General features: G+C 41.6%; 1 protein-coding gene across 7 annotated transcripts in view; it reads right to left on the bottom strand.

Annotated features, from left to right (window-relative positions):
- Positions 1–1,143: 1,143 nt before the first annotated feature.
- Scalloped (TEA domain transcription factor 1 homolog scalloped) overlaps positions 1,144–22,461 on the bottom strand; it is a 106,815-nt gene continuing 85,497 nt past the window's right edge. For 4 of the 7 annotated variants that reach the window (XM_076386777.1, XM_076386780.1, XM_076386778.1 and 1 more), the window contains 6 exons: positions 8,958–9,088; positions 4,021–4,176; positions 2,670–2,885; positions 2,147–2,376; positions 1,694–1,928; positions 1,144–1,274 (listed from right to left, as the gene is read on the bottom strand). In XM_076386777.1, the coding sequence (XP_076242892.1) occupies positions 1,161–1,274; positions 1,694–1,928; positions 2,147–2,376; positions 2,670–2,885; positions 4,021–4,176; positions 8,958–9,088 (1,082 nt within the window). In that variant the 3' untranslated portion in view covers positions 1,144–1,160. Of the gene's footprint in view, positions 1,275–1,693; positions 1,945–2,146; positions 2,377–2,669; positions 2,886–4,020; positions 4,177–8,957; positions 9,089–22,461 lie in introns of those variants that run through there. The other 3 variants (XM_076386781.1, XM_076386782.1, XM_076386783.1) reach the window with 3 other exon arrangements.

Here is a 22,461-nt window from a genome sequence, read left to right as displayed (position 1 = left end):
TAACAATGTAAATCGTAATCATTGCATTAATATTTAACATATATATTCTTATATGTAATATATATATATCTGTGTGTGTATGTCTTGTCTGATCTATTTCCTAATTTAATAATAAAACTATAATACTAAATTATGTTGGTACCACGCCTTTCCGAGATCAGAGTCTGTTTCTTCATTCTTCCTCTTTTTATGGGTTTTTTTCTCTTTTTTTTCCTTGGTACATATACTATTCTCACATACCAAATTTATTGTCAATTTAACTTAATTTAATTATATCTCTTTATTAAAACCGCGACGATTTCGATCGTTTTGTAAGCAAATGACGAAATATTCATAAAATATATACGATTATATCTGTTTCAATATAAAATTTACAATTCCAAAGTCTGGAAGGTACTTCCTGCAGTGCGTGCGGGGAATCCCTTCCATGATATAGTAAAACACGCGTACCAATTACTTATTACGACATTTTGAATCAAACTCAAGCTCGGGCTGGCCAGTACTTCTAATGTGTGTATGTGTGTGTGTGTGTGTGTGTATTAATGTGTGTATTAAATTCTCTTTAAGGAGTTTCACAGAAAATGTTCCCCAATACTGTATTAAATACATAATTTCCGTCACCTGTCGAATAATCAAATTTCGCTTGAATTCAGATAGCAGTTGGTAATGCTTCATCAAATTTACAATTATATCAAATAAATAATAGGTCTGATACTTTTGTTACCACTACATCTTCATCGGAACATTTTCAATAGAAACTCTGTTAAATGTAAATATGATATAATTCCGGCGTGTTTACAACCATGTATTCACGCCTAACCCCTTGAAGCGTACATTTAAAACAACCTTTTAGATCATTGATCAATCATGCTTAATAAAATAGGAAACCTTGTATTATACAAGTCCATTAAAACCAAAACTCGCACGCTGCAAATGATCGTTCATAAATATGACTTTATACCAACGTCGATGGTAACCTAACCAATATAAATATATGAAAAAAAAACAACTAAAAAATGTGGGGACTTCATAAAATAATCAGGAAACACTTCAAAGGGCTATTTTATGTGTAATTGTGTGTATGCACGTATGGATGATTTTTTTGTGATGGTAGGCACTGATGGGGGTGGATGGCTGCATGGCGAGCAGGTTCAAGCAGGCTAATCCTTAATCAATCTGTATATGTGATGTTGTGCACCGTGTTCAGACGTCGACACTTCGAACACGTATGCTGTGCACAGCAACGTTTCCTGCGTATCCCTGTTCGTAACAACCTGAAACCAAAATAAGGTGCAAGGTCAACGCCAAGGTCACCTGAAGGTAAGTCTTCCCTCCTTTGCTTTATTTCAGTCTGTATTTCTGAACTTCAAAATGCTGTTATTGAAAATTAGAACCACTATGCTGCCCAATTAAGGAAAAAGGCATTAACTCTAGAAAAATGTGAAACTGAATTTTCTGCATCTTTGGATAACTTTTTACATTTTGTGTCTTGGGTTATTGCAAAATAACAGTAAAATATTTTTAGTAGACACTGCTTTTCTCCATAGTTGCATATTCTATGATATTGCTAGGATTCACAATGACAGCAGTTAGTTTACTAACTTCAATGTACTTAGACAGCAAGAAGGTAAGTATATATATGTTAAAAGCATCCAAAGTATACCAAGAAAAAGACAGTAAGGATTATACATACCTGGAGAATGGTGAAATTCTCGAGGACGCTGTTCATCATGTACTTTTCTGGCAGGTGCTTCAACTTGTGTATGAAGTTGATCATGTATTCGCACATGGGCGAGCGGCTAATGCGATACACGAACCTGCCATTCTCGAACCTAGCGTATTCCGTCTCCACTTTCTCCACTACTTGCTTCCCAAAAGAGCAGACTTTGGTTGAACATGTTATCGTCATGTTCTCGTTGCTCTCGTACCTGTCAAGTCAAAATTCTTATTAACAAAGCTGTTAGCAAAGAGTGTCTCTTAATCTACTGTGCAACTGGACGCACAACAGCGCAGCAAGCAAACGAATGCTCCAGAATCCAGAACCAAGCTTTCAATACTAGGAATTTCTTTTTCATAGTCCTTTACCCTCATCAAGAAACAAGTTGCACAGTAGAGATGACTGAATTTTATAAAAACTTCGACTTACTGGCTCGTCACGCCATAAAAGGCCCCAGCTTCGTCCTGGATGTTCGTGTTGAGATCAGCCCAGAATTTGACGAGGAAGAAAGCTGCCTGTGGCCCTTTGTCGTATAGTTCCTTCAGACCACCTTTCTTCTCCGGGAATTTGTCGTATATTTGCCTGACGTCGACAGCCTCTAGCAAGGGATCTGCATAGGTCGCGGACCCTCCTATGTGGACGAACAGGTGTTTGTGGTACTGAAACAAGAAACAAAACATGGTTAATAAACCCTAGTTGCACAATAGATATTACAAACTACTAATAAAAGCTTTAATAAGAATTACTAAACACTCAAGATAGACCTGGACTAATACATATACCAACGCTTGGCAAAAGAATCCAAGTTAAAAGATCTATCTCCATTAAGCTTCTAACAGGAATAGAAGTTTCTCAACTATTTGTTTCTCTCTTCTTCACTTGGTCCAGTGTCCATCAATATCAAGTAGCTTTCTAAGTATCGTGACTCGAAAGGATTGGGATCAGTACTTACAATATCTTGGTCTCTCTGTTGCTCCATGTAGGCCGAGAACTCGACGAGCCTAAGTTTATGTGTGGCGATGGCACGTCCTTCCCAGGGCGGGGGTGGCTGAGCCTGGACCATGTCCCCGCTGGAGACCGCCGTCGCAGGCTTCCCTGTGTACGCCGACTGCGAGAAGGGCTTGACATCCTGGGATGTTCCTGGCTGCAGGCCCGGCTGCCAAAATTGCTGAAACGTCGACATCTGTTTTCTTTTCGCAATTTCAACGAGCCCTGAAGCATTTGCTCCTGCACCCTAAGAGTCCCTCTTCTGGGGAAGCTTCTTGGGTTCGAAAAGATAAACCTAGGAAGAAGAAATGAGGCATCTTCCCATTCCGCGGGCCGACTGATTCGGGGAAAGTTCTCGAACGAGGCACCGCGAAGGAAGAAATCTCATTTCTCTCCGTGAGCCATCGAGCCCTCGAGCGAGGAAATGTGACAAACAAAAATCGAAACAGGTACGAACATAAGTGAAGAAAAATAATAGTAGTCGTATTACGTGAAGAGAGAAAGACAGTTTGGTAAGCCACAACGACGCTTCACATTTAAAAAAAATGCGTTTATATTACCCGTGTGTATAGATATGTATGTATGCCCAGGTGATACATATGTAAAAGATAGAGCGACGAACCGATTCAACAATACACAACAAGGGCCCCCAGAGGCTAGCAGCAGAGAGCAAGGGGTTTGGATGGTTAGTTTTGCGAGAAAAAGATGGCGGCCCCGAGAATGCTCTCTTGTCTCTGGACAATGTGCGAGGGATGAAACAGAATAAAGATGCGTGCAAGACAGAAACAAGTCGAGAGATTTGTTACTCATTCGGATCCCCGAAAAAGGGCAAACTGACGATCGTTAAAAGCGCACAGGTGTACAACAGAAACAGGTGACACGGGGCTCGAACTTCCATCGTCCAGAGATGTCTCGAGAGCAGTCGGGGGCATAGACGATCACGCTGAAGCTCCGTTTCCAGCAAAGCACCATCGTAGGGCCGCGAAGGAAAATCGGGTGAGTCAAACCACACAAACTTGCCCTCGCAAGCGGATTAAAGGGTTACAGGGCGAAGCGGTTAGGAAGACTGATACCTCAGAAGAAGCCAAACCGACAGAGCGTAACGATCAAAATTCACATCCTCGAGACGACGAGACACCGATCGACTGACGAGCTAGTGTCTAAAGCAAACAGCGTGTTTTTCTCTCTTTCGGTGTCCGACAAGTGGCGGGCTGGTGTCTCGTCGTCTCACCCCAAAGCTCGTGGCTCCTCTAAAAAGAATGAAAGGCGGCTGAAAATATTGTTCGAAGGGGTACTTCCGTGACGTCGGGACTTACCGCTCCGGGATAGGAGACAGGGGTGGAAGCGTGAAGGGCAAGGGGCCCCACAAGGGCGGGGGGCATCTTGTTGTGTATCGCACTCCCAGCTGATACTATCTGAGCGCTCGACATGCTCGACATTGTCTGGAGCGCCTTCTCCTTGGCGGCATGATCCTAACAAATCGTCAAACCGATTATAACGGGTCAATCGCTCGCCGAGCACCCCATTACACTATTCTGCATCAAAATCCTCCCACGAAAAAAAAAAAAAATAATAATTTTTTATACAATAGGTTTTTATCTGCCATATACGAATCTGATTAACAGATTCTACCGCGTCAGGTTCTCGAGAAGTACATACTGGTTTTAAGTCTAGTAAAAAATAGGTTTCATACTGAACAGTGTTGTCTCGATATGTGTACATTATACATAAGTTTGCAAATTAGAGTTAATTTTTCTAAGATCAGTTCAGGCACTACTGCCTTATCTAGTAACCTAACTTCTGTGGAATACAGTATCCCTCGTTACACGGTCACCAACGAGGTCAAACAACGAGGGAAACGTTTCTCAGCACTTTCATACTCCTCCGCTGAGGATTTCATCAAAGCGTAACAGTGCATGGGAGCAAGCTTCAAGTAGCAAATGTAATGAAACAGCAAGCTTGTATCGAGGTAAATGGGTTCTCGAAAAAAGATCTCCAGCGAAAATCGGCAAGATTCGGGAGCGTCCGTGCACTGGAGCGAAACAAAAAAAGGGATATTAATGGCGATCAGACGATTCGATATTCGTCCAGAGCGTGGCCATTCAGATTGAGCAGATAAAATTAAATCGATAGGCGATTTCTCGTCGTTGCATAATTTCGTTATCAGCGGTGCATCCCCGTGTCGCTGTTTTAGTTCCGCCGGTGGGTTGATGTCATCGATCGTTATTGAGAAACGGCAATGCAGTTGATTGCAGAAACAAGCTTGGCTTTGGATCGCGAAATTCGCGGAAATTTCGCGCTTTTATTGGAAAGCCGTCGTTTTAATCAGCGCCCTCAATCCCCCCCCTCCTCTGCCCTCCCCCGACCGAAAATCGCTGACGATGCGAACGGGAGGCTTGGTCCGCGTGATATTCGGGAAATTGGCGTGTGTTCCATCCCCCTGCGCCTCGCCATCGTTTGACTACAGGCCTTTTCAATTTCGTTCATAAATCTGTGATGGAAGAGCCATTACAAGCTACGCCGCTTGGAATGAAGCGTGCACCGCGTAACAATGCCAACAATAAAACGGGTTTTCGGCAAAACTGTGAACTACTGTTCGATCTCTCTCCGTTCTGTCCACCACGAACGAATACGATTTTTATGCGTATCGTTCGATGGTAGAAAAAAAACTGGATTGCAGTTTTCTATTTATTACGCGGGTATGATTTTTTTTGTGACGCTAGAAAAAACGGGAATAAAATTGGTGCCTTGGGAAAGCACGCGTTAAAGGACTCGTGGTTCTATGTATGGGATTTTGTATCTATTTTTTTATTATGTAATATATATTCATTTTTCTGTTGCATTTGATCTTTTTTACCAATCAGGAGTTAAAGGGCTCGTGTTCTGTAAATACGGTTATTATATTTGTTTAGCGTGAGGTCGTGAGTTGATGGAATAGGAGTGTGGTAGAGTGTTGCTGCGGTGTAAACTCGTTGCTGTGTTCACTGTATCTTGAAATTATTTAGAGGGAACTGGTTTTAAAATAAGCACTAGCTTTATTATTGATTTTAGACGTTTTGAATATTCTAGTGTTAAAAGTGAAGAACAAACAGCTCCACCACGATTATTACTTTTTACTTTCCTGGTTTCCGTTATGTAATCAGACGGTTCTCTAAAAATTGTCAAAGTTCATCAGTGAGAAAGCAAATATCACCAAATCGAGCTGTCGAAATATCGGAGATGCATATTCACTACAACCTTAAATCCTCATCTTTCCAAATTTAGAATCCCAACTTTTGCCTACAATCAAATTGTATCTAGAATGAGAAAGAAAGGTTCTCCAATTTATTCTCCTTCCGCCAAAAATCGCGAATTCTGTTTTCCACGCCTCGCTGAGGGTCAAACAGAAATGTTCAAAAGAATCACTTGTGCCATTTTGCCTCGTGACCATGCCAATACGGATAATTAAAACTATGCGAAATGAATTCTTGAACCGTGCGTTCGAACGATTATAAACGCGTTTGCTCATGTTTAATTGGGAGCGACGCGCGCGAGCGTTTTATCCCGAGGTGATTTATTAAAAAGGACGAGAGAGAGGGAGGGGGGGAGTTTTCGAATTTAAAAAACGATTATCGCGAAATCTGGCTGCACGCGAAAAATCCATTTCGCTTTGCGGGATTGTTGTTCACCGCGCGCTGTGAATCCGCCGTGGAAAATCAATTCGGTTAATTGAGAGGGAGGCCCTCGCCGCGTGCTCCCCCCCTCCATTTTTTTTTTTTCATTTTTCCACTCGTCCCTCTTTTTTTTCGTTTTTACGTCCCTCCAATTCGCCTGTATCGCCCGCGGGCCCCCTCAGCGCGCAAACACACGTGAGGAATGCGCGTAACCCGCTCGACATGTTTATCGATGTTCCCAAACGGTGCGTGGCCATTTTTGGCTATCCAGTGAGTTATCTCGATACGACCAAGGTGCTGTTATGGAGTGTAAAGGAATATTTAGAAGCATTTCGAGAAATGGGACTCATTTCGTGATATATGTATTTAGTTTATTCACATTTTGTCAGTGAATAATGGTATTATTGGATCAGAGTGAGCAAAGTTTCATGATAACAATGATAGTGATTAGCATGTTATTGTTTGTTGGGGTGAAGCTAGTCAGAAATATCAAGTTTGCATAGGTTGCTCATATTTTAGAGGTTAGGAGACAGACACGGAAGTCCGCCATAACAAATTATGCCCAAAATTGGTCACGAGTTTTTGATATTTAGAATATTTCGAAAAATCCAGTGTCCAAGTCGCGTTCCTTGTAAGTTGTTTTTAGAAGCCTGAAAAAGTTCAATAGAGTTTCGCAAAAAAAAGTATGGCTGCCACAGTGTTCGCCGCGAATGGCCTCTAATAGCGGAAAATTAAATAAGGTGCGACCACCGGAAGCATAAACAGCGCGTCTAAAAAGCCTTTTTCTCACGGAATAAATCGCGGGATCCCTCCTCGCGAAACCAGAAAATTACGTCACATTGGTTAGGTCCCTGAATAATACGGCTGGTATGCGACTACTGCGGCAGCGGATGCAGTCGTTGCAGGTATCCCAGGGACGAGGGAAGAATCGAATCGAGGTGAGAATCGCTTGAGAGGAACTTTTCCGTCATCTGTTCTTTTAGCCGCAGGCGATGTCCAGGATTCAGTGCCCTTCGTGTACAAGGCGATTCAAATCACTAATTATTACTCGTAGCGAAAAATATTTCAGGTGGAAGCTGGACGATTTCGAGATGTAAATTGATTGAAATCTTTTTATTGCGGCCATATATATTGGTAATTACGAAAGTGTTCTGGTATGAGATGAAAGTCTAAAAAAATGAAATCTATCGCTTATTTTGTGATCAAATAAATGAGAAATTCAATTTTTTTTTTAGGTTCTTATTTATATCACCTTCGTGATTGGCAGCAATTTATTGACACATGATTGATGGTTGGCTAAGTATTGAGACATGGTTGGCTACTGGCATTTACCTTACACATATTTGCACTATTCGTCCTTCCACTTTGCATGATTCTAGTTTAGAGTAAATCAAGTTGAGGGTATTATTGCGTAAACTGATCTTAGAAATATGTGTACGTTTCACGAGCTGTTAGCAGAGTCCAAATTGCGATCTTGTATCGAAACAACACTGTACTTTTTCACCTGACAAGCCTAAGCGCACACCACCAATAGTTTTATCTAACTAAAGGCTGATTAAAAACTGTACAAACCTTCATTTTCTATCTAATGCATAAGAAGACAATCGATTTATAAAATTCTGTTAAGTCTGTAATTGGCTTTTAGTTAGACTAACAAAACTATCGATCCTGTGCGCTTAGGTTAAAACGCCTAGTGTTTTGCTGCGCAAACTGATCTCAGACGAGTTTCTAATATTTCAGTATCTCCTAACTGATTCGAAGTCGCGAGCTTTCGAGACAGCACAGTTGCATTCGAACAGAGCGTATTAGGAGCGCTTAATTCGTTTGTTCGCTTCTTTTTGTCAAGCGTCCGATTGCGGGTCGAGCTTGCATAAACAATGCACCCTTGTTTCCCGCCTTCCTCTGTTTCGGCTCTCTGCATCGGTGAACGTACTGCGCCGTGATTTATTAACAGTCGCGCAATTGTTCCCAAATCGCTTTAATAATTCAGCTGTTGATTAAACTAGCTCGGTTCATTTTTACGCGTGATTTATTCCGTTACAAACCTCCCTGCGTCGCTTCTCATCGAGCAAATTCTCTTTTGGAAATTAGTTCTCGCACAGCCGGGCTTTATCGAGGGATGAAATCAAAGGGAGGGGGGAGAAATTAAAGAGGGACGAACGAACGAAAATCAAAAATACGTGTACGTCCAATCGCCGTCGATTTCAGTTACTCGCTTTTGCTGTCACCTTTTATGATATCTGTATTATTTTTTTGCGTGTTTTATATATTCAATGAAAGAATCGATTATACGATATCGCCTCGCTGCAGGCTCAAAAATATTTGATCTACCAAAGGGAAAAAACAGATAACAGTAACTATTTTTTATTTCAACAATTATGTGTTTTTTCAATTTTTAGCTATTCCTCGATCTTATTTTAGTATTTAAGTTCTGTTTTGTTAAGGGGTTGATTCAAGCAAATGTGCTCGCGAGACATTGTAACCCATCACTGTTTCAGTTTATCGGTGTGAAATCGACTGAATAGATTCTTTCATCGACTCAGACTGTTGAAAGGATTGTTTTAAGAAACGAAACGGATAGATGAGATATAAATACTTACCACCTTGAGCTTCGCTTGGATCTCGCGAAGTTTTCTCCTAGCAAGGACCTGTATGTGCGAAGAGACCTGCTTTCGCGTTCTCGTTTTGCCCGTTCTCAATTTGATGTAGCGGGCGATCAACTCGTTACGACCTGCAACATTGAAAGACAACATTCTAAACACGTGTCATATTCCCATATTTCAATAATAATTTAGCGTTGATCAGTTCTCCCACTAGTAACTTCAGCTTGTTTTCTCACAAGTTAGAACCAATTAAAACGTAAGAGTGGTTCCAAGAAACCATGAACGAGCCACTGAGTTTACATCAAAACCTTTTAAAGCAAGCTCTCGTTACATGTCCACCAAACTTGATTCATTATATCTTCGTCGCTACGTCCACCACTCGTGAAGGCAATCTGCACGAGTTTATATCAGAACAACCCTCTATGGCAAGCTCTCGTTACATGCTCATCGCTATGTCCACCACTCGTGAAGGCAATCGAGTTTAAAGGATGTACGAATTGCCTATTTTATAGGCAATATATGTTTCTCACTGTTCTTCTGCGACGAACACGCAAAGAAAATTCGACTAGTCGCTAGAGTCTTGCGACTGGTCGCCTCTACGAATGAACTTATAGAGTGTAACTCTTATTATTAGAGCTGAGCCTGGGGCCAGATAGGAAGAAATAGAGGTTCTAATTGTACCTCGCGCCGTTGGTGGATTTCAGCGAACTCGCTCGTAAACGGCTGACCAAAGAGGACGAGCGAAAGCGCTCTTGTGCTCGTTACTTCGAGTTCGAGATCATAATGGCCCTTCTTGTTAAATTGTGCATCAGCCAAGTAATTTACGTTGATTGCTCGTCGCGGCATATATCCTACTCTCTCTCTCTCTCTCTCTGTTCGTTGTCTTTTCTCCCTTCTCTCCCACGTTCTTCACCGATACGCACAGCTTTTCCTGTCAGCGTAGGAATTTTCACAATATCTTTTCGCTATAAGCTCCACTGTACTATTGCTGAGGAAACGTCTAAAATTCGCGCAAAATGTACTGTGTCTGACTAGGGACTTATTCTCCTGAATTGGCTGTGTCTGACTTAAGACTCATTCTACTGATTTCATTGTGCCTGACATGCCTAGTGCGCATCGATAGTAGAATAAGTCCCGAGTCAGACACATTTCACGCGTATTTAAGTCATTTTTTCAACCATTAAATACTCTGAAACGAAGCCTTGAACGTAACTTTGTCATTCTTCATTTCTGTCGTACTTTGACATGCAGAATCACTTTTTAACATTTCTGACACCTGTCTTCGAACATCCTGTATATTATAATTCATCGAGGATGATCAACAGATTCAAAATTCTGCTCAATAGTCTGTAAGTATCGCTAAAGAGGCTACGCGATGCGATTCGACAAAAGGAGTGATGGTTTCGAGCAGATGTTTAAGGGAGATTCAGCGAATGGACTAGGAACAGATACTCTGTGAGTCTCGCCAGCTAAGTTGTCGAAAGCAACCCCCTGGGAAGAATGTTCGGCCTTCAAAAACAGAGAAGGAACGCGACCAGTACTGCCGCGTGGTTCATAGCGGGCCATTTAACGGTCTTTGCGAAATTGAGTCATCACGCGGTTCGCCTGGAATCTCGAATATTTTCCTCCCGATGCTTCAGAGTTCCCTCCCTCCTTTTTCCTCCCCCATCATCCCCCCTTTCTCGCGTCTGCTTTCTCTCCACCTATCGAGCAACTCGCACACAATCACCCCCCACTGGACCCTCGGGTCTCAAGAATCTTCGACTCTTCAAAACACTATCGATTATTTCAATTTTACCACGGACACGTCCCAGTGGCGCAGGACAGATGACTTGAACAGAATTACCAGTTTTCTGCTACTTGTGAGTTCTATGAAACGTCACAGATCTGTTGGCGCTGTCCCTGCTTCACTAGATGTTTCACGAAGGGATTTAGGGGCAAGTGATTTTCATGGGACTTCTCGTGGGAAGAGAACAGTACTTCATAATCAAAGCTGTTCCCTTTTTTCTATGCAGGTTTCATGGCTTCCTCGAAGACGTGTCGATGCAGAAATTGTTGTGTAATTAAGGAAATTGTTCTGTTAGGTGTACATATATGCAGAAACTTTTCTTCTACTGGACGTGGCTGGTTTTGATCGCCAATCGACGATCGTTATTTCAATTACGACACGTTTGATACGGTTTGTCGCCGGTTTTACTGGCACGCTCGTAAACTCTTAACGGCTGTGAAATCCGAGCAACGATAAGCCGCGTAGAATGCCATTTACTCGATTCAATCGGGCAGAAATCAATTCATCTCTTTTTCCTTGCTTTCTACCTGCCCGATTATACACAGTTATAGGAGTGTGTCATTTCCTACTGAATTGCGTCACCTCCGACCACTTTCTCGATCGAAGGCAAAACGCCTCGGGTTTCTGACTTTATGGCAGTGTTGTCTTAATCCCAGCTCAATGGTACAGCGTTGTCTCGATGGAAGCTCATTTTCAGGATCATTTTTCGGAGTAGCAACTCGAGATCGTTTTGTCAAACTATAAAGGTACGTGATAGTAAGAGTTGTGAGTTTTAGTGTCATGACACTGTACAACAATGTAATAGCATCAAGTTTTACTGTCGCGATCAAAGTCGTGTTATTTACTGCCACGTGAAAAGATACTCTAAGTTCTTCACTGTCTTCAAGTCGTGATCGTATATCAAGAGAATATTGTCTTTCACTAGTGACGAGCCTATAACGAATGGAATTCTGCAACGAAATAAAACAAAGTTATCATTGCACTGCTGTGTATCCATTCAGTGAGCAGAAAGATCCAAAAGACCCCACTTCTGTCTGAGACAACTTAATGCCTATTAACCTTTAGAGACCCTAAACCTTACTTGAGCCAAAGTTGACTAATCTTTGGGTTAACTACTGTTTAGCTGGTCCAAGTATGAGCCACCCCAGCCCTCTGAAGCTTAAGGAAACTACAATGAGTATTCACCCCTGAAGAGTCACCGCAGCCAAGTGTCCAAACAAGAACAAATTAATCTGCATTTTTGCTTCAAACTAAATTGAAATGGGATGAATAAAATGAAATCCAACCCCTGTAATGCGTATTCGCTGGATATTAATTTAAAAAAAAAAGGGATTGGCATGCAAGTAAAGCGTACCCAAAAAAAGAACTGAAATTGTTTAATTACAGATTTATGCTCCCGCCGAGGGGTTAATAGATTTTTTGTTCGCGAACAGGCTGCGATAGCACCGCGTCCTGAGGGGACGGGCGAAAAGCGATGCTCGGTCGATCCGTGATTATTAAATAAAAATCACTCGAGCGAACAAATGGAACGTGCTCCCTGTGAAGACCCTTCGCGCGTTTTCATCGGCCGTCAAAAACTGAATGCAGAGTGCGCTCAAATTAACTCGAGTTCACATGCACCCCCTCCCCCTTTGAAATTCGGCTCTATCGGGTTGCTGTGGTATTTTATATCGGCACAACTGCGGCCAGTGAAAGCATTTTCGTTCTTTGCCTCTCGTATCTCCCCCTTCCCATCCCTGCAACCCGCCTTTCTCCATCCCCCGTGTTAGTATTAGCGGTCGCGATTCTTCTGCGCTTTAGTTTTGCTTCTTTTTCGAATCCTGGGAACAGTAATAGCCTGGAAAATATATACGAAGTGGGTCACAGACAGCAAATGCAGCGTTCAAATCAGATGGTAACGCTGGGGATTGTCTACTTGAACGTGGCTTCGTGGAGACTGAGGATCAAAGCGAAAGAAGTCCCTAAATGTAGAAGTGTATGCTTCTTAATTAATTTGAATGTGTACTCAAGAAGCAGACGATAATAAATAAGGCACACCTTAGGGGTTCAGAAATAAGTGCGCTCTGAATAGGTTAGACACGCTTTTCGAGTGTCCTCCTTCTCGATCGGATAGCTCGACGATTACTAATTGACTAAACGAGCTTAAACGCACTTCGCCACTCGAAGGACTAGCACAAGGAGGGCACTGTTTGCGAAGCATCGATTAACGACCGTACTCGGTGGCGAAGGCCAGAATACCCTGAGGACCACTGCAACCGGGGATCCCCCAGCACGTCAAAAGCGATCCCTTCCGTCAGCGGAAGGCCAAGTACCAAGATCGTTGGATCCCTGCGCTTTTAGCGGTGCACAATCATACACTTGATGGTTCTCCTAAAGGACCAGCTAATTGAAAGTGGATCGCCAAGAATGCTTCCAACACATCCGTCCTAATTAGTTACTCTTTAAGTAATACAGTGTTGTCCCGACACTAACTTGTCACTTGAAATCAGTTGGCGAGCTGATAGCGTATAGGGAATTTATCTCTGAAATCGCTGGTAACTTGAATTTGCCTTCTTATAAGTTGGGGACAGATAAAATGGAAGATTACAGTGTTGTCTCTATATTAGATCGTCAGTGGGGCTCAGTTACGAGCTTATAAAAAGTGAAGAAATAGTTTTTAATTAATTTTTCAGTTTGAAGAACGATAGACAAGGGTTGGAAGTTGATAGAAATTTTGATGTATGATAATGTAGGCAGTGTCTAATAAATTAATATTTTTTACTGTTGTTTGTGTGCGTTTTCTATCTTATGAGATAGATGAACTTACACTTCGCACGCCGAATTAACCTTGTGCGAATACTTTTAGCTCGATAGTGGACTGTATAAATTGTTGTTTGTAGTGATTCAAAACCTTTTCTCTAATGAACTTTATTCTCGTTTGTCGGACAAATACGAAGCAAAATCACCAATTCTCGCGGCAGTCTTCATATTTATACGTTAGGTTGTGCTGTTTCAAATTAAGCGTACATCTCATTGGTCTTTGTAAAAAAGAGGGGGTAACAAGAAAACAGAGTTCAAACGGAGTGGGGTTGACAGAATTAAGCTAGAAGTGGGAATTTCTGGGTTTTTCCAACGGTCATCGGAAGTTACCGACTGCATCCCCGATGACCCACGCCGCTAATCCGACTAATGCTTTACAGCTAGCAATAAAAAACCAAGGAGCACCTCGACTTGGAGTGAACATATGGAAAACATAAAAATTATGACTAAATTCAAACCCTGGTACAACGTGTCGACAGCTAATAAACTAAATTTTGGCAAGTAACGGTTCCTTGGATATTTACTGCTGCTACGACAAATAATGTAAGAGGGTTCGCTACGCGACATACCGCCCCCCTTGAACGGTCATGTTCAAAAGATTTAAACAATGAATGGTTTGCGGAAAGTCAAAACGAAAATCTTAATACTACCTTACAGTATATACTTATAGCAACGCGGTCTTAAATTCACGTGTACAATGTTATAGAAACAACTACTCTCTAATACCGCCTTTGTAACAAATTATGAATTAGTTTCTTATTACATGTACTCTATTGGTAATGGCGCCAGTTTCTTAACACTTCTTTTATAAATTCCTAATGGTGTTCTCACAGACACTACACGGATGATCTTGTCTTCTCCTGGGTGTAGCTCCATGATTCTGCCTAACTTCCACTGCAACGGGGCTAGATTGTCCTCGCGTATTAGGACCAGCATCCCTTCCTTGATGTTGTTGTTGGCATCGACATGCCACTTGCTTCTAGTGTGTAACTCATGTAGGTATTCCCTGTGCCATCTGTTCCAAAAATGCTGTTTAATTTTTTGGGTATGCTGCCACAGTGACAGCCTATTGTTTCGGATATCTGAGATTTCGTATTCTGGCAGAGTTTGTAACGAACCACCAATTAGGAAATGGGCAGGTGTTAATGCGATACAATCGTTCGGATCAGAGGATAAGGGAGTTAGTGGACGGGAATTTAAAATAGCTTCGATCTCGATTATAATACTATTAAATTGTTCGTAGGTAAACACAGTTTCTCCAATAGTAGCTCTTAAATGCTTTTTAAAGGATTTAACCGCGGCTTCCCATAGGCCTCCGAAATGCGGTGAACGAGGCGGAGAAAACGACCAATTGACCTGTTCATTTGTCAAATATCTGTTTAAATTTCCCTTATATTCCTCAGAATTTACAAATGCTTGAATTTCTATGATTTCGTTCCTCGCACCAACAAAGTTGCTACCGTTGTCGGAATATAAATTTCGAGACTTTCCCCTTCTTGCGAAAAAACGTTTAATCGCGGCTATACATGTTTCTGTAGTCAGATCTGTGACTAGTTCCAAATGAGTGGCTTTTGTAGCAAAACATACAAATACAACGACATAACTCTTAATCCTTTTCACATTTCTATGTTTCCTTTCTTTTATTAAGAATGGTCCACAATAATCAATACCTGCATTCTCGAATGGACGTGCTTGGGTCACCCGATCCCTTGGTAAATTCCCCATAATATATTCGGGTACCTTGGGATTAGCCTTGAAGCAGTTAATGCAACGATGAATTATCTTACGCGTAAAATTTTTTCCATCGATTGGCCAATATTTGTGTCTAACCGCATTTAACGTAGCCTGTATACCTGCATGCCAATTCTTCAAATGTTCTTCTCTAATTATTAATTCTGTAATGTAGTGCCGACGCGGTAATACAATCGGGTGTTTGTGTGAGTAGCTAATATGCGCGTGTTTTAATCGCCCGCCTACTCTTAATAAGCCATTTCCATCAATAAATGGCGCTAGGTTGAGCAACTTACTTTTTTTGTTAATTGGAGTGTTGTTTTTCAAATCCCTTATTTCTTGCTCAAAAGTATGCGCTTGAACTAGTTTCAAAATATATATATGTGCATTTGTAATTTCTATGTTTGTTAGTTCACCCGTAATTCTTAGGTTACCCTTACAATTGTTATAGAACCGTAATATGTATGCTAACACTCTATTAAGCTTATTTATTGACGAAAATCTATCTATGAAAAACGCCGTATCAAGGCTTGCTACTAAAACCTTAAAATTACGCGTTTCCGGGATATCGATATCAGGAAGATCTACGGACGGCCACGCGTCTTCATGTTTTGAAAGCCAATGCGGACCCTTTAACCACAATTGATTATTTAGGATCTGCACTGGCGTTAAACCTCTGGATATAAAATCCGCAGGGTTTTCTGGACTCGAAATATGTCGCCAGGCTTGAACATCCGTCTGTTCCTGAATCTCGCTGACCCTATTTGCTATAAATGTCTTTAACAGATGAGGCGATGTTTTAATCCAATGCAAAGTGATTGTAGAATCTGACCATAATACAGTCCTTTCAACCCGAATATGACTCAATGCGCTACGGCTCTCCTTAAGCAAATTAGCTAACAACTTAGCCGCACACAGTTCTAAGCGAGGCAATGATATGCTTTTTACCGGGGCAACTCGTGATTTGGCACACAATAAACTAACTTTACAGCTGCCTTGCTTATTGACTGATCGTAGGTAGATGCAAGCCCCATACGCCGCTTCACTAGCATCGGCAAACCCATGCAATTGAACCGTCACTGGGTCATCAATAACAGTCTTTCTTGGTATCGAAAATTTATTTAGATGCGGTAATTCCTTTCTAAATTCCAGCCACATAGTCAAAATTGCTTGTGGTACTGAATCATCCCAATTTATATTTGCTTTCCACAGTTCTTGCATAATTATTTTGGCTCTAACTATTACCGGCCCTAATAAACCTAAGGGATCAAATAATTGGGCTATTTGTGATAATATTGTACGCTTTGTCGATCTAGAATTGTTTTCGCTGCTCTTTATAGTATATAAAATTTCATCTATTCTTGGCTTCCAACAAATGCCTAATGCCTTCCTAGTTTCGTCGATGTCTAAAGAAAGAGTCCGTTCATGGTTGCTTGTATCTAAATCCTTAATTAATTCTGCATCATTCGATGTCCACTGTCTTAAATTAAACCCTCCTACTCTTGCTAATGCTATTGCTTCGTCCCGTATCTTTAAAGCTAAGTCGCGAGTGGCGGCTCCAGTTAACAAATCGTCCATGTAAAAATCCCTTTTGAATATAGCTGCTGCTCTGGGAAATTTGTTCTGTTCATCGTTAGCCAGCTGCTGTAAACAACGTACCGCTAAAAACGGAGCTGATGCTGTTCCGTAGGTTACAGTATTTAGTTCATATGTTTTGACAGGTTGATCTTGCGAATTGCGCCATAGGATCCTTTGGTAACTCCTATCCTCAGCATGTACTTTATCTTGTCTAAACATTTTTTCAATATCTGCTGTCAAAACATATGAGTACGAACGAAATCGGAGTAATAATTTATATAAAGTGTCCTGCAAATTAGGCCCAATTAATAGCGTTTCATTAAGTGAAACCCCAGTTGAACTTTTTGCGGAAGCGTCGAATACTACACGTACTTTAGTTGTTTCACTGGACTCTTTTACCACCGCGTGGTGCGGCAGGTAAAAGCCCTTGCTTGTTTCCTTTACACTGACCTGTGTCATGTGTCCCAGTTGCTCATATTCCTTCAAAAATTCACTATAACTATCTAGTAATCCTTTATTCAAATGTAATTTGCGTTCCAATGCATAAAATCTCTTAAGTGCTACTTCTCGCGAATTCCCTAAGAGCTGTTTTCGCTCATTAAAGGGCAGCCTGACACAATATCTGCCGTCTGTATCCCTTACGGTGCTTTGTTTGAATAATTCTTCCGCAGCTCTTTCCTCTGCTGACAAAAACTGCTTATCTACGAATGACTCTACTTCCCAAAATTTATTTAATGTTTTGTCTAACGATGTTGCTATGTGAAATGAATTTACCAAGGTGGGTGCTCTATATTTTGGTTGGATGTTGGATTCGCCCGTAACAATCCATCCTAGTAATGTTTTTTGCAGGATTACTGCACTATTGCTTAATCTAATTTGGCCAATACTTAATAATTTAAAAAATAATGTATTCCCTAGCAATGCATCTATTTTTCCGGGTTTATGAAATTCTGGATCTGCTAATTTAATGTTTCGCGGTACTTGCATGTTCGAGCGGTCAACTTGTCGTGAAGGTAACAGTCCTGTAAGAAACGGCAGAGTTATAAATGATACCTGACTTGTAAAAGAACTATGACGCGCCTTAACTACAGTTTTTACTAAATATTGTGCCTTGGTCGCTTGTTGCCCCAGGCCTGAGAAAGTTAAATTAACAGCCTGTTTTTGTAACTGTAATTTTTCCGCTAATTCTTCTGTAATAAAATGAGTTTGTGACCCTCCGTCTAATAACACACGACAATCATGTTCCTTATTGAATCTATCTAGTATTTTTATTTGAGCAGTACCCAATAATACTTCCGAACCGCAAGTGACCGTTAATGCATTTGCATTCGATCCGGAATTTCCTGCTTGATCTACTGCTTGTGTACTATTATTATTAAGATTGACTCTATTTTCATTATTGAAATGTAACAAAGTATTATGTTTCTGCTTACATTTCCGGCAACCTGTGGCCTGACAATTCTTAACTACATGGTTAGATCGAAAACAATTGATACACAATCTACTTCTTCTTATAACCTCTAACCGATCGCGAACGGCTGCCTTTAAGAACTGATTACATTGATATATTTCGTGATTCCCTTCACACATAACGCACTTATTACTATTTGCCGTCGCTACATAAGAATGACCTCTGGAACCGACATTATTGCGTTGAGAACGCTCCTGATACACGTTTCGCCTGTGTGAGCTAAGAACTTCTATTTCAATTTCTTCACCGCGCGCTTGCTTATTTATAAAATTCAATAATTGTTCGAATGTGGGCATGTCCTCATTTTCTAAAGTACGCTCCCACCCGCGCCTTGTAATTTTGTCCAATTTTTTACCTATCATATAAACTAAAATTGCATCCCATTGGCCTGTGGGTAGACCTAGTGTCGCTAGTGCCTTCACATGCATTTGCGCTTGTTCTGCAAGAGACCTTAAATTCGCAGGTGCGTCGCGCATTACTTCTGGCAATTCAAACAAAACCTTTAAATGAGATTGAACTATTTGACGCGGTTTATTGCACCGCTTTTGCAGCAAATCCCAAGCTACCAGGTAATTAGGCTCTGACGCATTCAAAGCGGAAACGACCGACGCGATTTCCCCGCGTAAAGCATTTTTCAATAAGTGAAATTTCTGCACCGATGGTATGTCTAGATTATCATGGACTAATGTTTTAAAGGTGTCGTGAAAACTATGCCACTCAATTGGATTGCCGTCGTATGGTTTGATCTCTATTTTTGGTAGAAGCGTGTTCTCTTGTTTTATCATCACTGTATTTGGTGAATCCGCCTTTCTAACTGAACTTGTTGCTGCATTCGAAGGTCGCAATCCCTCAAGCTGTCTGTTAATTGTACTAACTATTTTGAAATAATTACGTTCAAACTGTTCTCTTTCGATGTCATGATTTGAAACTTCATCCTCTAGTTCTATACCCAGCTGAACTTCTTCAAACGATTTGCCCAACTCTACTACCCTTTCCTTACGAATTTGTAAGTCGTGTACCTCTACATGCTCGCCCTCCTTCAAATAGGTCTCTATACGTGTAAGCTGTCCCTTTATCGAAGCCCGCTGTCTCCTAAGACTCTTCAATTGCACTGATTCTTGCGTATTAGCCATGTTACACCGACAGTTAATATAACAAACGAAATCAAGATCGATGCTATTTATACGAAGGGAAATATGCTAAGGAAATGGTGATTCGTATACTAAACCTTCAGACTCTTGAACTTCTGGGACGGTTGCGATGTTGCTGCAGTTCCTCAACGACTTTGCGTTCTCTCGATGATGCTGTTACGATGCCTCGGTGATGCTTCGATGTGTCGCTCCTAAATGATCCGTTGTCCGGTGGCTGCTTCCCCGGTTAAGGTGTCCAAATAGACTGCTTCCTTGATTGAGGTGTCCTATAGGCTGCTTCCTTGGTTGAGGTGTCCTATAGGCTGCTTCCTTGGTTGAAGTATCCCATACGGTGATACTGCTGATCTGCCCTCTTTGCATAGAGACTAAGATCCAGACGTATCAAGTTGAAGCTTCTTGTTCTAAGCCAAACTCCAACACTAATAAGCAACGCTTTCGATAACCAAAGCTGATGCACTCCTTAGTGTTCACTGCACTGCACAAGTTCCTTTGTCACCAAGTATCCGGCTCGAAGGACCAAAATGTTTGTGTGCGTTTTCTATCTTATGAGATAGATGAACTTACACTTCGCACGCCGAATTAACCTTGTGCGAATACTTTTAGCTCGATAGTGGACTGTATAAATTGTTGTTTGTAGTGATTCAAAACCTTTTCTCTAATGAACTTTATTCTCGTTTGTCGGACAAATACGAAGCAAAATCACCAATTCTCGCGGCAGTCTTCATATTTATACGTTAGGTTGTGCTGTTTCAAATTAAGCGTACATCTCATTGGTCTTTGTAAAAAAGAGGGGGTAACAAGAAAACAGAGTTCAAACGGAGTGGGGTTGACAGAATTAAGCTAGAAGTGGGAATTTCTGGGTTTTTCCAACGGTCATCGGAAGTTACCGACTGCATCCCCGATGACCCACGCCGCTAATCCGACTAATGCTTTACAGCTAGCAATAAAAAACCAAGGAGCACCTCGACTTGGAGTGAACATATGGAAAACATAAAAATTATGACTAAATTCAAACCCTGGTACAACGTGTCGACAGCTAATAAACTAAATTTTGGCAAGTAACGGTTCCTTGGATATTTACTGCTGCTACGACAAATAATGTAAGAGGGTTCGCTACGCGACAACTGTTTTGTAACATTTACTAGGTGATGCTTATAGAGTTTCTTATACCAAAGACGAACATGGAAGCAGAATTGATTTATCATTCTCAATTTTGGTAAAATTACACAACTTTGGGCAAGAATGAGATACTTGTGAAAACGGAAGACCATTTTAAAAGTTCATAGTTATCCCATTCTATGGTTTTATAAAATTCGAATTGGATCAAATTCTTATCTAGAAAAAGTATTATATTGTATATCTACTGCAAGCAAACCCTGAGTCACAGACTAAGATTAAAATCACTTTTAATAAATTTTAACGTTGAATCGAAAAAAAATCGTAACCTTAAACGACTTAACTTGTATTCTCAAACCCCAACCTCAGAACCCAAAGCTGACCGTAGTTTTTCACTTGAAAACTAACACCGTTTCAAGTATCCTCATCCTTCTAAAAAACGCTGCCTAATTGAAGAAATATCCCCAGTAATAAATTTCGAAAATGGGATCACGTAATGGATCGGCGATAGTCTAAACAAAACGTTTCAGACACTGAGTGAATCGTCAAGTAGCTGATCTGGCCATTCGGCAAGAAATGCCGTAGTACCAACACAAAGCTTCAAAAGCTTCGATATACCAAAAGCTGGTGCCTGGGCGTGTATACTCGAGCGAAAGACGAGGGGTGGAGAAGATAGAAGTCGATAAGTGTCCTTGCGCCAGAAGGAGGATCCTCTCGCATCTTGACACGGTGACCCCCCACCCCCCCACGACCCCTTGCCAGTCCCCTTCTTCTTATCATCCTTGGCCGCCATTCCATCCATCTTCCTTTCTTTCCATTTTCTTCGGCGCTACGTCACCCTCGCCGCCGCCACCCCCGCGCGCCGGCGTCATGGCACACCATACTAGAACCCCCCCGTTGCTCGCTCCCTTTCCGGGACCATGCGCCACTCCCGCACCCCGTAGCCCGCCACCTCTTGCTCTGTTCACTAATTGCACATTCTTCGCATAGTTTCGCCAACCCCCCCATCCACGGCAAGGACGGACGGGGGATTGCGAGTCCTCGACACACGACCACCCTTCTCCACCCCCTGGCCAAAGCCTCTCCCTTTCTCCCTTCTTCCTCGCCTCGTGTGTTCATACCCTCCACTATATATCCTACCGCGTGTCCTTCTCCCCCTGCCCAACCCCCTCCGACCCTCGTTCGAGCATCCTCCATACCTCGCCGCAGCTAACTCAGTGAGTCTACGCTTCCCGGAAATCACGCGTGTGTTTCGTGTTGCCAACTCCAACGAACGTTTGCGTCCAGGGGTAGGGGGACAGGAAAACGGGGATGTTTCAAGAATACGTTTTAAGCGAGAGGAGACTCTGAGCGAGACTTTCGCTAAAGAGTGTTGGGGAAAATTAGAGGACTTTGGATGAGAGGCTACTGTTGCTTTAGGGGCGAATCTATTGCGCGTTTTTAGGGGCGCTGGGTTTTTTCATATTTTTGGGATTTCTGGTGAGGTTGGTAGGAGGATATTTTCTGATAGGAGCCTGATCAAAGGGTAGTAAGATTGTAAGGTTTTGCCAAAGAGGATTATAGAAGAAGTAGACTGATGAATGTAGAATATAGAGCCCGTGCTTTAAGTTGATAAGCATAGGTACTTATCTCTTTGCAATATACAGTAGTCTAATTTATCTCTTCTACTAGAATTCTGTCCATTTTTATATAGTCTATGGAAATACAGCGATTACTGTTCTCTCGTAAGTGCAATTTTTGTTTAATAAGTTTTTAAGGTGAAAGATTCTCAAGTAAAATAGTTCCATCTTTTTCCTTCAATTTCTTTTTACATATGTTGTCAGGTTCTTCTACAGCACTTTTTTTCTAAAACTGTTTTCTATTCAT

This window comes from Calliopsis andreniformis, chromosome 10 (assembly GCF_051401765.1).
Source record: "Calliopsis andreniformis isolate RMS-2024a chromosome 10, iyCalAndr_principal, whole genome shotgun sequence".
Lineage (NCBI taxonomy): Eukaryota > Metazoa > Arthropoda > Insecta > Hymenoptera > Andrenidae > Calliopsis > Calliopsis andreniformis.
The sequence above is the reverse complement of the archived record's forward strand: the minus strand, read 5'-3'. Positions and strand labels throughout refer to the sequence as shown.